This window comes from Rattus norvegicus, chromosome 12 (genome assembly GCF_036323735.1).
Source record: "Rattus norvegicus strain BN/NHsdMcwi chromosome 12, GRCr8, whole genome shotgun sequence".
Lineage (NCBI taxonomy): Eukaryota > Metazoa > Chordata > Mammalia > Rodentia > Muridae > Rattus > Rattus norvegicus.
In genome coordinates, this window is record NC_086030.1 from 40,288,764 (window position 1) to 40,303,481 (window position 14,718).

Consider the following 14,718-nt stretch of genomic DNA (forward strand, 5'->3'; position numbering starts at 1 on the left):
TGAGAAGCTTCGGGAACTGCAGACTTCGGTTTGTCTATTTGAGTTCACTCAGCTCTTCCACCACCCAGTAGCCACTGGAAGCCAGCTCTGTCCCCTCTCCCCCTCTCCAAAGACCCACACAGTGTTGTTCAAATGTACCCCCCCCGAACCCCAAGACCCGTGCAGCCACTGGTCCCAACCATCTTTCCTTCAGGTGAGGCCTTTTTTATTTAGTTTGAAGCTGTTACAAAAGAAAGGAGGACTGGAAAGATGGCTCAGTGGTTAGGATCATTGGCTGCTCTTCCAGAGGTCCTGAGTTCAATTCCCAGCACCCACATGGTGGCTCACATCCATTTGTAAAGGGATCCGATGCCCTTTTCGGCACACAGGCAAACATGCAGATAGAGCACTCACTCACACAGCAAAGATACATAGCTAAACACCTTTCTAAAAAGAAAGAAGAGAAAGGGAAGGAGAGAGGGAGGGAGGGAAAAGGCTGGGCTGAAGAGATGGCCTATCTGCATAAGCCCAGAGAACCATGTAAAAAGTCAGGCATAGTAGTGCCGTGTATACTTTTGGTCAGTGCTAGGAGACTGGAGGCAGGGACAGGCAGGTTCTCTCTGATAGCCTAGTTCTGGGTTCAGGGGGTGACTCTGCCTCAAAAAAAAAAGAAAGAAAGAAAGAAAGAAAGAAAGAAAGAAAGAAAGAAAGAAAGAAAGAAAGAAAGAGAAAAAAGAAAAAAGAAAAAAATCCCAAGGTGTCTAGATTTCTGAGGTAGAGCATGCAAGGTTGACCTCTGTATGTACACACACATGCACACACCCACCCACACCCACACCACACCTAAACCCGCCTTTAAAAATCTCAGCCTCCCTGCCTGTTTCCTAGCTCAAAAAGGCCTTAACCGATTTGGGTTATTTTTAGAAAGATGCCTGGCATGTCGGCTGTCAGAACTTACATCCTAAGTTTCCACCAGGTGGGAAAAGACAGTTTCTATACCTGGGGCTGGTGGTGTGTGTGTGTGTGTGTGTGTGTGTGTGTGTGTGTGTGTACGCACGCACGCATGCATGCACTCAGACGTATACGCAAAACACTACTGAAGACTAGGAGCCACCTAGAAATGACCAGACTGGTCCCCAAACACCCCCAGAAGACCCAAGAGTTGAAGGGCAGGGCTGGAATTCTTTCTTAGAACTGTGTCTAACACCACAGGATGCTCTCAGCACCTAGAGCCCAGGCAGGGCAGACGGTCCACCCAAACCCCATTCTGACTGCTGCTCTGTGACCCTGAGACCAGAAGCACCTCCTCTGAGACCCCACTGTCACCCTCTGAGATATCGGAATGCTAGTGACAGGCAGAGATCTAGGAGTGTGGCTGTAATGTTAGTTATCAACATGGTGGCACAGCATGGGCCTAGACGAGGCAGATTCTAGAAAGAAATCTTGTGCAAACTTCGTGAACCTGAGTCGGTCCCTGAGCAACGCTGGCCCCACCTCCTGGCTTCCTTTGGGCTGTTTCGAACAGCTTTATTGAGGTGTGACTTAGGTTAAACTGACCTACTATGTACACGCTGTGAAAACCAACCTACTATGTGCAGGCGGCCTGATGCATCTGGGTGTGTATGGAGTTACAAGGCCTCTGTGCTATACACTTTAGAAATATCCATCATCCAAAAGGTTCTTCATATCGATTTATGAGCCCTCCTGATCGAGCCCAGCACAGCACAGCACAGCACAGCCCAGCCCAACCCAGCTGCAGGCTCCTTTCAGCCTCAAAGAATTAGCCTTTCCCACCCACAGAAATGGAAACTGGACTCCAGTCCCGAGCACCACAATCCCAAGATGCACCTTGTCACATACATGGCTGCCTTGTCCTGTCAGTGTGTGGAGTGACCACGTTATCCGTCAATTATGTGTCTGTCTGTCTGTCCCCTCAGATCTCTAGGTCAGGATAAAAGGTGCCTGGTGTCACAGAGGAGCAAAATTCACAGGCCCAAAGCTGTTTAGAGTCCCACTGGCTCCGTCTTGTTCATCCCTGCCTTTCTTCGTCCCTCTCAGGTTTAAAACCCAGGGTAAGAAAGCGTTGAGATTACGCAGTAGCTCTCTCTATCTGTACAAGGGCGTCATAGATTTCAGATCTTTTCTTCCATATTCTTCATGCATGACCCACGTGCGAACACGTGTGGAGGCAGAGGGGTGGCTTCCTGTGTCTCCCGCTATTCCACTCTCCCCAACTCTTGAACTTCACACTTTAGCTAGACTGACAGCCCCCCCACCCCCGCCAGGACCTCTGCAGGGCTCTACCTCCCCAGGGGCATGCTACCAGTGCCCGACTTCCATGGGGGCAATTACAGCTCTTCTTTGTAAGGGGGGGCCGCTGCTTTGCTTTATAGGGATGGAGTAAGGGGTTCTGCTTAGGAGATGAGGTCAGACCTAGGAGATGCCAGGACTGTGGGGATAAGTAGAGGTTTCGAGCTACGTATTTAGGCTGCGTATGCAAATGTCCTGGTGTAAGAAAGGGGCTGGAGCGATGGCTCAGTGGTTAAGAGCACTGGCTGCTCTTCCCAAGGTCCTGAGTTCAAATCCCAGCAACCACATGGTGGCTCACAACCATCTGTCATGGGATCCGATGCCCTCTTCTGGTGTGTCTGAAGACAGCTGCAGTGTACTCACATACATAAAATAAAATATAAAATCTTTTTTAAAATAAATAAAGAAAGGAAGGAAGGAAGGAAGGAAGGAAGGAAGGAAGGAAGGTAGGTTGGGCCATGAGCAGTGACTAGACCCAGAGCCCCAGAGAAGAACCTGGTCCAGTCTGAGACAGTGGCAAGTAGCCGAGGAGAGGCGAGAGCCTCTTGAGGTCTGAGCATCTAGCTCCATCTGCCACTCCAGGGTGGGAGCCAAGAGAGGAGGCAGCGGCCCGGAAATAGCCTTCACTGTGGGTTAGCAGCTTAGGGAAAGGCGGGCAAGTGGTGGTGGTTTCTGGAGGGTTAGGAGGAGTTAAGAGAGTTACTGGGTTCCTCTCCTGTTCCTAGTACCCTCCTGCAGAGCTGAGGTGACTTGTCTGAGGTCAGTGTGGGATTCGAACCCAGGTCTGCCATCCCACCTCCCGCCCTGTAACCCTGGTCTAGCCAGGCTGGGCATAGCCGCTAACCCAGCTCTCAGAGGTGCGCTTAGTCCAGACAATTCTGTTCAGACTCTGCCTCTGGATCTGAGTCTCCCATGTATCTGTGAACTGTGTCTGGTTGAGGCGAGGGGGAGGGGAGCAGGGGATGGACAGAAAGAGACACAGACAGACAGATGGATTGATGGACAGACACACGATGGAAGAAACCCATGGCCTTGGACAGAGGGAACCTGCCTGTGCGAGTGTCCTGGGGTAGAAAAGGTCAGCACAGCACCACTAAACTTCAGTGCTGGTCTCTATCTTGCTGTCTGGGGTGGGGGTAACCTTGTGAATATATTTCCTCTTCCATGTATATCTATGTATCTATCATGTTATGTTAGATATGTACCTCTATGTCTCTATGTGTACATACATGCCTCTGTGTACATATGTGTCTCCATGTACATGTATGTCTCTATGTCTGCCTCTGGCTATGTGGGTTTCCGTGTGTGTGTGTGTGTGTGTGTGTGTGTGTGTGTGTGTGCGTGTGTGCGCGCGCGCGCGTGCTCATGCGCACATGTTTGTGTCTGTGTGTCTGTGTGTGTCTTTGTCTGTCGTTCTGTCTGTCTGCCTATCCATGTCCATGTGTCCCTGTACTCACAGGGAATTTTCCCTGTGGGACAGACTATCCCTAGAGCTTGCTCCTGGGCGCTGGACACCATCTCTAGCTCTCTTTTCTATCTTCGCTGGGCGACAGGCGCTTCCTCTCTAGGCTGTAAGGCTGAGGTCAAGGGCTGCGTTATAAAGCCGCATGGGGAGGGCAGAGCGCTGGGCCAGATGGGTCTTGTGGCTCACTCAGCTACCATGATATTGAGGGGAAGTGGGGCTGCTGTTGATTTGTGGGACCCATCTGCAAACCCCTCAAGTGATCCCCACATTTCCTTTCAATACCGGCCTCCCTAGTGGAGATGTCAACGTGCCAGGAAACTCCTCAGAACCTTAAAGGGCCTGTGTCTGACCTGTGGAGAGGACGTGTAGTTCAGAGTGCTGGACTTCAGGCTCAGGGTCTCCAGAGGCTGGGGGTGAGGTACCCATGGGTCCTCCGCTTCTGTCTGCCTCTTTATCTTTAAAATGGCTGGGACAGGGGAACCAATTAAGATTCAACGGAAACATTTGTGTCTCTCCTTTCACCAGAGAGGCGTGCAGGGTGTTTGTTAGTGGTGCCTCTGCTGGCTTAGAAGTTTCATCTATTGGCAATCCTGTCCCCCATCCTCACAGAGCCTCTCCCGGTAGCCTGAGAAGCACTGTGGACCACAAACTTGGCAGAGCCAACATTGAATTAGGGAGAAGAGCTACGACCACAGCTGCATTTAGCTGTGTGACATTGGCCAAAGGTCTGCCTGTCTCCTCTCTGGTTCCTACCCACCCACACCTCTGTTCACCCAGCACCGCGGCTGTCTCTTACCAGAAGCCTACAGAGCAAATGTCTCTTCCCTTGCCAGCCCAGGGTCTCTGCAGCGCCTGCCTTTTTTAGTACCCTGACTTTCTGACTCAGTCCCCTGAGCCCTTCCCAGACATTCCTAGTAGCCTGGGCTTCCAGCCACCACTCAGACCCCTGCCCAAGAGCTACCTACCTGTCCAGGAAGCTACTGTCTCCTGCCCACTGCTCTTAGGAAGGGTGGCCATCTTAATCCTCCTCCCCATGGACTCTTAGGTCCCCACCTGACTTAGGGAAAATTCGTGCTGGCACCTGGTTTCCTTTGTGGCTCCATAGACATGAGACCTTCCCTGGAGCCTCCCATCGCCCACCCGCTGTCCCCCACCCCCACCCCCTAGGCTTCCTTCCTGCCCTGGGCCTCAGAACAGAAGCTGATCGAAGTATGACCCAAGAGAAACAAGTTACAAGTGCATTAGTGTCCCAGATGGTGTGGTGATGTTGAGAGGGGCGGACAGGTCCAAAGACCTGTTTGGCCTGTTCCTCACTGTGAATTTGGGGTAGTGGCATGATCTTTGGGGGGACTCCTTTTCCCTGGCTTCAACAACACTTATTAGGAACACAGACCTCTGGATAGTGGAGGTGGTGAGGAGTGGAAAACAACCTCTCATGAGGGAAAGGGGCGGCTCAAGCCCTGGAGCCCTAGCAAGTGCCCCAGGGCATAGTAGGTGTCTGGTGAAAAGTGAATGAATGAAATTAGCAAACAAATGGATGAGTGAATGAAAGAATGGGTAGGTGGGTAACTGAATAACTGCTGGACAAAGGAAGAAGTGAATGGGAAGTTGGTGAGTAGGCAGGGCATCGAATGAATGCATGGGGGAAGGAATGAATGATTGCTGCTGTGCCCTTCCCCATTCTCTTCCTTTGACAAAGGAAGGGACTGGGTTGCCCAGCCAACCTCACCCTCAGACCAGCCCTGAGCCAAGTGAGAGGAGTCCCCACGCCCTTCCTTGATACCTGGGGGTGGGGCACTTCCGCAGGGCTGCTTGGGAGCAGTTAGTAATAATCAAGGCAGGGGGACGCCATCGGATGTGACTCGTGCCAGGTGATTATGCGTTTGATTGGCGCCCGCAGGAGCAGGCTGTTTTCCTGTATGATACCTGGGGAGTGACAGGGAGCCTGAGGGGGAGCAACCACTGAGTGTCGGGGTGCGGCCAAGTCTGCCTGGGTCCCTGTTTCATGTGTCCCTTTACTCAGCCTTTCATTCACACTGCAAGTAGTGAGCGCCTGCTGTGTACTGGGCATTCAAGGTAGTGATCGAGCCAGATACTCTTGTCTCTGGTAGATGCTGGAGGAGTCTGGGTGTGGATACAGTTCGTAAGTAGCCAGAGGAGTGACCGTCTAAATGGATGGATGGCGAGGGGTGTTCTGAGAAATGGCAGAGGCACAGGAGAGGGAGGATCGATGAACAGACATCTGCTGTTCTAAGGAGGAGGTGGAACAGATTTTTGTAAGGGAAGGTGGCAGGAAAATCCAGTGGCCTTTGGGAGAACAGCATTGTGGGCAGGTAACCAGCCACTACCAATGGCCTAATGCAGAATCGCACTTGATGTCCTCAGGAGCCAGGTAGGACCCCATGTGACCAGAGCAGTGAACCATGGGAGGGTTTAGAGCTGGGAAGATGGACAGTGAGGGAAGTGATGGCCCCACAGCTGCCAGATGGGAAAGGGATGGAGTGGAAGGCAGTGGGAGCCAAATAGGGCCACCCTAGGGAGCAGAATCAGAAAACTGGATAAAAACTGGTGGGTCAAGCTGACAACACTTGCCAATTTGTCACCAAGGGCATGGCAGGGCAGGTGATGCCAGCTGCTTTCAGATTCTCTGCTTTGGTAGTGGCCAACCTTGACCCCAGGATACCCTAAGGTTCCAGAGCACCTAATGAATTACCAGGTGCCTTGCATGACCTGTGTGGCCGGTCTCTCCTACTTCTGACACCCCAGAGGGAGATGAGGCTAACTCCTCACAGGTGAATCCTAGCTGCTGAGAGGCAAAGGGCTGTCCACCAGCCAATTAGTGTCATGTGACTTCCTGTCCACCAGCCAGCTAGCATCCAGTGACTTCCTATCTACTAGCCAGCTAGCATCATGTGACTTTCTCTCTACCAGTCAGCTAGTATCATGTGACTTCCTGTCCACCAGTCAGCTAGTGTTAGGTGACTTCCTGTCCACTAGCCAGCTAGCAACAGATGACTTCCTGTCCACTAGCCAGCTTGTCATGTGACTTCCTGTCCACCAACCAGCTAGTATCATGTGACTTCCTGTCCACCAACCAGCTAGCATCATGTGACTTCCTGTCCACCAATCAGCTAGCATCATGTGACTTCCTGTCCACCAGGTAGCTAGTAACATGTGACTTCCTGTCTGCCAACCAACTATTAGCTTAGGGCCTCCGGAGACTGCAAGCCAGTGCTTCCTTGGACCTCTGGAAGCCACAGTTGTGGAAGCTGATGCAGGACTCAGGAGGCTCCCGCTGTCTTCACTCCCTGTGTGACCAGGTGTGCCACATGGGCAGGACCTGGGCCTGTCCTTGGCTGCGTGGTAGGAACTGAAAAAGTAATTGTTGAGCGAAGGAGTAAGTGGAGAGTGAGTGGATAGACAATTGCATGGATGGATAGATAGGTGGAAAGACAGATTGATAAATGATGGCGGTGTCTGGAAGAATGGATGATGGAAAGATGTTCGTTGGGTAGAAAGATGGGTATATGGATGATGGAGGATGGATACGTGGACGGACAGTTGACTGGATGGACGGACAGACGGATAGATGGACAGACAGACTGACGGAATGATGGGCAGATGATAGATAGACGATGGATGGATAATGGATAGGTGTTGGCTAGGTAGGTGATGGATGGAGGGGCGGATGGAATGACGATCAGATGGACAGGAGGATGATGGGTAAGATGATAGACGGATTATGGATGGGTAGATAGATGATTGATGGATAACGGATAGCTATTGGATAGGTGGGTAGATGGATGGCTAGGTGGGCGGATGATAGATGGTGACCAGATTCTAGATGGGAGACGCAGGGACAGATGGGTTGACGGATGGATGAACAGACAGCCGGGAAAAGGGCTCCCCTTGTCAGGACCCAGTGCTCGTCCCCCAAAGCAGCCTAGAAGAAAGAACCATTGGATGTGTAGCCTTGTCTTCTTGAAGGTCCCATGTGTCCCACAAGACAGTTCATTCACACACACACACACACACAGACACACACACACACACCCAACTCACGTTCCTGGAAATCCACTGCCCTCCCAGCACTGAGAACTATGGGGTCTGTGCTGGCCAGGGGTGCCCTGTGCCCGACAGCAGTTACACTGGACCAGTCACTGTGTGGGCAGTGGGCAGTACCCAGGTTCTGGGGTTCAGCTTCATTCCGAACCATCCTGGGTGGTGCTGGAATGCAGTGAGTTCAGCTGGACTGAGACCCCGCCCCTTCTCAGGCCCCGCCCCCTGCCCAACCCCAGATAATTGGCCCAATACATCTTGGTGCTGGAAATTTACATACAGCACAGGAAGTGATGGATGGCTCTAGTAAACCCGCCTGTCTCCGCCTGGCGCAGCCATCCATCTCAGTGGGCTTCGAAGCCATCTGTCTTTCTGTCTCCTTGCTGGTGGCAGGCCAGCGTGTGCCCTCCGTCCTGGGTCATCCAAGGCCCCTCTGCAGGCAACATGCCGGTGTCTGTCTGGGCAGCCCCCAGAGCTTGCCCCTCCTTTGGTGTTCCTGGGCCTACCTTCCCCTGGATCCATGGGCCTGTCATGTTTGCTGATGTTGTGGGGCACATCTCATGGCTACTCCACTGCAGGCCTGCTGCAGATGTCTTTTGAGTGTCTCTTACGCACGAGCCATTTACAGGCACTGAAGTGCAGGCCCAGTCAGCTGAGGCATTACTCCCAAGCTCCCCAGCTTTTCATCAGAACAGTGGCACTGGGTACTTTGACCTTCTGGCTCTACTGGTTTTCTATCACATAGCGTAAGACAGGGTTTCTTTGATTGGCTAGACAAGCTAGTCATGAGCTCCCAGGAATCACCTGTGTCTGTCCCATCCCCCCCCCCCAGCATGGCTGGTGGCTTGAAGGTGTTATAGAGGTACATACCTTTAATGCCTCCCTCTCTACAGCTCAATGGAGATCTGAACTTGGGTCCTCCCTCATGTGTGTAGTGTGTGTGTGTGGGAGGGCATATGTGTATGTAAGTGTGAGTGTGTGCATGTGTGTGTGATGTGTATATGATATGTATATGTGGTATGTATGTATATGGTATATGTGTATATAAGTGTGAGTGCATGTGTGTGCATGTAGTGTGTACATGTATGTGTGATGTGTGGTGTGTGTATATGTGTGTGTGATGTGCATATGGTATGTATATGTGGTGTGTATGCATATGGTATATGTGTATGTAAGTGAGTGCATGTGTGTGTGATATGTGGTGCATGTGTGTGTGATATGTGTATATGGCATGTGTGTGTGTGGTGTGCATGCGTGGTGTATATGCATATGGTATATGTGTATGTGTGAGTGCGTGTGTGTGGTGTATAAATGTGATATGTGTGTGATGTGTATATGTGACGTGTGGTGTGTATGTGTTATGTGTGTGCATGTGAGTGCATTGCGTGTGTGGTATGTGTATAGGTATGTGTATGTGTGTGTATGGTGTGTGTGGCATATGCTATGTAGTGTGTATGAGAGGGTGTGTGTGTACCTATGTGTAGTATGTGTATGTATGTGTATGTGTGTGTATGGTGTGTGTGTGGCATATGCTATGTAGTGTGTATGAGAGTGTGTGTGTGTACCTATGTGTAGTATGTGTATGTATGTGTGAGATATGTGTGTGAGTATGTTTGTACATGCATAGGTGCATACATGTGTGTGTGGGGAGGGGTATGTATATATGTGGTATTTGAGTGTGTGACTCTGTGTGTGTGTGTGTGTGTGTGTGTGTGTGTGTGTGTGTGTGTGTGTGTTACCAAGCACTCTACCCACCAAGCCATCTTCCCAGTAGCAGGTAGTGGAGAGGGATGTCACTATTCAAAGACCAGGGACAGACAAGCAGTGACACACTGGGTCAGACATGGCAGCATACTCCTATAATCTCAGTATTTGGGAGGGACACTGAGGAGGAGAAACCGAAGTTTGAGACCAGCGTAGAATACATAATGGTATCCTGTCTCCAAAAAACCCTCAAATCAGAGGCAACCCCAGGTGTTCGTTTGAAGAGAAATAGAAATCAGACCAGCTGTGGGGTCACACACCTGTGATCCCAGTGGTGAGGAGATGGCAGCAAGGAGGTTAAGAGTTCAAAGCCAGCCTGAGCTACTTGTGTGTGTGTGTGTGTGTGTGTGTGTGTGTGTGTGTGTGTGCGCACGCGATAACTTAAGTGGAGTAGTATTGTGGTTGACGTTCTGTCGTGTTTCTGACCTCCAGCCCACAACCCATGAAGTTGGTGGGGGCTTATGTGTTCTGAGGCCCTGGAAGTCCCAGGGCTGAGGACACAGACTACCCCAGAGCTGGGGCACAAACCAGGCGGTGGGTGGGTAAGCACAGAGAGCAGGGACCCGTGGCAGAATCCCCGCTGGTCCGACTGCACCCCAGCCTCCCGTCTCCCTGCTCGCTGGCTCCAGCCTCAGCTGCGTCCGTCACGTGCTCCCAGCTCATTAAAATGATCTCTTTTTAGTTGCAAATGGGCTGTTTATGGGATCATTACTTGAATGGCCTGCACAGGGCTCCGGGCTGTCTGTCTGCTGCTGATGGCTAGTTAGGTTAATTGCATGTGTCTCCTCCCTGCCTGGGTCTGGCCCAAAGTCTGAGACTGTTTAGATCATGGCTGGAGTCGGACATGAAGTCTCGCAGGAGCGAGACCGGCGAGGCCGGCTAGCCGGATGCAGGGTGTTCTCTGAAGCCGGACTGGCGAAACGTGGCCGGCTTGTGTTTCCGAGACTTCTTCTGTTCCCTTGAAATAAATAAAGCTCTGTGGGCTTTTCTAAGTGTGTTTATTTTAAAAGCCCAGTTGTCGATTCCGTCTCTTGGCTTGTTGATTCCCGAATGCCCTTTCTTTGAGAGTACAAGGGGATCAGTTCTAATGTCTCCACTTGGCACCCCGTCCCTTTCTTTTTTTTTTTTCTTTTTTTTTTTTTTTTTTTGGTTCTTTTTTTCGGAGCTGGGGACCGAACCCAGGGCCTTGCGCTTCCTAGGTAAGCGCTCTACCACTGAGCTAAATCCCCAGCCCCACCCCGTCCCTTTCTTGCGCGCGTGTGTATGATATTTTTACTGGCCTGTGAAAACCTAGGACATTTGGATACGGCAGGGCGTCCTCTGCGCCCAGTGTGTCTAAGAAGCAGATGAATATCAGCCAGTGTTTATTGAACTCCTGGCAGGGTGCGTTACGATCTTGAATTATTTAAAACAACCTCCCCCAGACACCCTCAGCGGATGGTGCAAGGGAGCCGAGGATAGCTGAAAAGCCAAGCATTGAAAATTTGCCTCCAGAGCCCACCGAGGAGCTGCGCCCACCTCCGTTATTAGGGCTGCCCGTCATTCACCTCCCAGCCCCTGGCTGGGTCCTCTCACCGACACACAAGCCCTCAATAAATAGTAGTTACGACAATCGTATTTATTATCGTCACAGCCATATTGTCGCCTGCATATTTACTGTAAAAACCGCTGCAAGAATTCAAAGTTGAATGAGCATTCACTGAGGCAGAGGGGAGGAGGGCATGGTCCTCTCGTCTGTGACAGAGTCTGCTCCACCAGGACTGGGCAGGAGAGCTGGGTTTGCAGGGCTGAGAGCTACTCATGTCTCCTGCCTCGAGTGGCTCACGGACTTGGTGTAGTCAGCAGCCCCCCTGCTAGTCAGTCAGATCTGCACCCACCAGCAACCAGCGAGGAACAGATAGAGGGACAGCCCTGAGGTATAGCACACTGGCAGCTAGATGTCCTCTGTCTAGCTATTTCCTGTATGGGGGCAGGCATTCTTCTATGTATGCATGTCCATATGTCCGTGACCATACGTACGTCTCCCATTACCTCCACTTTACTTACTGATACACAGTCTCTCACTGAACTCCAGACTTACGCACTTAAATAGTCAGATAAGTGCTCATAAAACTCAGTGTCAGATCCAGGATAATCAATGGGGCATCCCATGTCCCGTTCTGTGCCCTGGGACAACAAGAAAAATACACCTTTTAAAACCTAAGAAAACTTTAGTGGACCTCAGTGTTCTAATTTTTTCTCCCCTACGCTGTAAGAGCCAGCCTTACTCTCTTGGTCTTACTGGACGTTGGGATGTGTGTGTGTGTGTGTGTGTGCACACGCTTGCATAAGTGGTGACAAGTGACTTTTCTCTTCCTTTCCCCCTCTCTTCCGACCCTCACCCAGCTCAAAATCCCTCCTGGTCTTCAGGCTAGCAGCCCCAGGCGGCTCTGCCCAATGGTGATGCGAGAATGCGATTCAGCACCTCGGAGAGCGCCACCGCCTTCACCCGGGTTTTAAGTGGTGCCTGGTGTCTGTTGGTGCCTCTGCCTGCCCCACCTCCCACCCCTCACTCTACCCCAGTCTCGGGACTTTCACCAAAAGTGTTAGCTGTTTTTTCTAGAGACAGACATTCCTTCTTAGATTGGCCCCCCAAAGGGCTCCAGGGCCCGGAGGCTGTCCTCACAGGTTTGGGGGGACCAGGTCTGTGACACTGTGGTAAATGGCTATGGAAGAGGCAATTCAGACACTAGCCGTCTTTTACGGGGGGAAAAGGCTCTGCAGTGGTTAACGGTCGGTAATTCCATTTCATTATCCAACAGTGAAAGGGTTTCATTGTGTGTGCAAGACGAATGTGTGTTAGCGGTGACAAATGGGGTCTTTCATTACACGCCGCACTTCGTCATACATATGTTGGATTAAAGGGTTCGCCCTGGAAACGCGTACCCCCGCCCCCCGCATCTGCGCGCGTGTTGTTTTTTTTTTTTTTAATAAATCTGATTGCAGGAATTTATTGCACCACCGGATTTAGGAAATTATGGGCCTTGATTGCTGCAAATATAATCGAGTGATCTATGCAGGAGGGTTTGTGGAGTTATTGTCCTGGGGGGTGGGGAGCCCCGTTCAAGTCCATGCCAGCAGCGTGGGCCACACAAACAGAGCGTTCCTTGGATTATGCAAATGAGGCATGACAACTCTGGCTGAATTGTACTCCTCCTGTGAAAGCCTCCGTGACAGCGGAGAGAGCTTTGAGAAGGGCGATAGAGCACATAGATCCCAGCAGCAGGCCCCACCATGATGTGCGCGCACACACACACACACACACACACACACACACACACACGCACGTCTGTCCCTCTCCCTCTCCATCCTTGGTCTAGTGTAGTCAAACCCTGGTCTGATGCCTGAGTGAGTACAGTCAGGCCAGCCCCACTACCACCCACCCCGCTCCAATCTGTTCCTTTTCAGTCAGCGAGGGTTCTGGGAGCCCTCGGTGATTTACCGTGGGGCACGCCGGAGGTCAGCATGCTTCTCTTCGGCACCTTCATTTTTCCAAAATTTGCTGGAATTAAAAAGCCATCTATATCTTAAGAGGCAAATTTATGAACCTTTAAGGGAGAAAGCGGCAGTTGGAGCTGCGCCCGCCGCTGATGTATGGAAGCTGTCGGCGGCACTCGTGAGCGGGGGAAAGTGCCCATACAATATGCCACGCGCTGCTATTTTGACACGCTTTGGAGATGTTTTCCTCAGTTACTGACAGGCTTATGCCATCACTCCTTGGAAATTTAAGAGGTGGGCTGTGGGGGGGAGATAAAGAGGGATGAAGGGGGGGTATAGATAAAACGTCCTGTTCAACTTTGTCTGGCTCAGCTCCTACGAAGGACAAAAATGCGAAGGCCCAGTGTCCTGGGGACCTTTTGTGTTTCATCCCTTTGCTATGTTTTGTTTTGTTGTTGTTGTTGTTTCTTAATTTTTCATGCATGCCAGGAGTCAATATCTTGCCTTTTCTCAGCCCTGTAAGTTACGGAAACTTGTTCAGAGCCCTGTTGGACAATAATTCAAAAGCAAAGAGAAGAAGACAAATCTCAATATCTTAAATATCTTTCTCTCTCTCTCTCTCTCTCTCTCTCTCTCTCTCTCTCTCTCTCTCTCTCGTTCCAGAAGGAGCTTAATTCTGTCGCCTCAGAGCTGTCTGTGCCACAGGAGGAAAGCGAGCATTCTCCTAAACGTTTAATTGAACTCCGCCGGGAATTTAAGAAAAATGTGCCAGAGGTAGTGTGTGTATGTGTGCCTGCCGCCTCGGCAGTGACTGGGAAAGAATGCAGCTCCCCTCCCCCCCCACCACCACCCCCCGGACCCCCTACCCCCCACCCCGCCACCCCATTCAAACTATATTGTGAAAACTGTAGACATAAGTGACTAACCAGAAAAGAAGCTAATTAGCCACAAAGATAAATCACAGCCCCAGCCTGTCGGCTGTGGCAGCGTTGGGGGAGGGAGGTCCCCAGCGCTGACTGGAGTCGCCCCTCCCCGTAACCCCCTCCCCACCAGAGTCCCTCCACCCAGATTCCAGGCGTCTAGGATCTGCAGTCAAAGTCCTCATCTCCGGCAATTTGGCTGGAAGTCAGGATCATCTTCTGCCTGCCATTGGGCCTGGGAGACACAGCTCTGGAACCCACCCCTCCCTGCCGATCAATTCCTCTGTCCCTCCCATCCCCACATCAAGGTTCCAGACCCCAGTCTGTGCTTAGAGATGCCAATACCCAGGCAAAGTCCACTCCCTCTCCCTTGAGGAGCAGACCAGCCCAGACGTGTGTCTGTTCTTTCCTGAGGTTGAATGTAAGAATTTTATTCCCCTCCCCAACCCCACCCCTGCCATCAGGGCCCCTGTTGCTTCCCAAATTTAAAAAAAAAAAAATACACAAACACATACACACACACACATATATATATAAAATTTTAAAAGCAATGAGAGTAAACAGAAAATGGAGGCCTTGGACTTGCATCACTTTGACAGGGCCAAGACACGCTCAGTGTGGGCAACAGACCCTAGGCCCAGCCCTCAGCTCTAGCCAGCAGCCACCCTTCTGCAGGTGACTGTCTCAGCTTACCCGTTAGAGTATGCTAGACCACGGAGGGAGGGGTGCTAAGGGTGGCTCCTG

At 51.4% G+C, this 14,718-nt stretch overlaps 1 protein-coding gene across 18 annotated transcripts in view; it reads left to right on the forward strand.

Moving 5' to 3' along the window:
• Cux2 (cut-like homeobox 2) overlaps nt 1–14,718 on the forward strand; it is a 199,902-nt gene that overhangs the window by 120,362 nt on the left and 64,822 nt on the right. For 14 of the 18 annotated variants that reach the window (XM_039089254.2, XM_039089257.2, XM_039089246.2 and 11 more), the window contains one exon: nt 13,718–13,828. Coding sequence is in view for 6 of the 18 variants with exons in the window: in XM_039089246.2 (XP_038945174.1) it covers nt 13,718–13,828 (111 nt within the window). In the remaining 12 variants the exon portion in view is untranslated. Of the gene's footprint in view, nt 1–6,704; nt 7,075–13,717; nt 13,829–14,718 lie in introns of those variants that run through there. The other 4 variants (XM_039089256.2, XM_039089247.2, XM_039089255.2 and 1 more) reach the window with 2 other exon arrangements.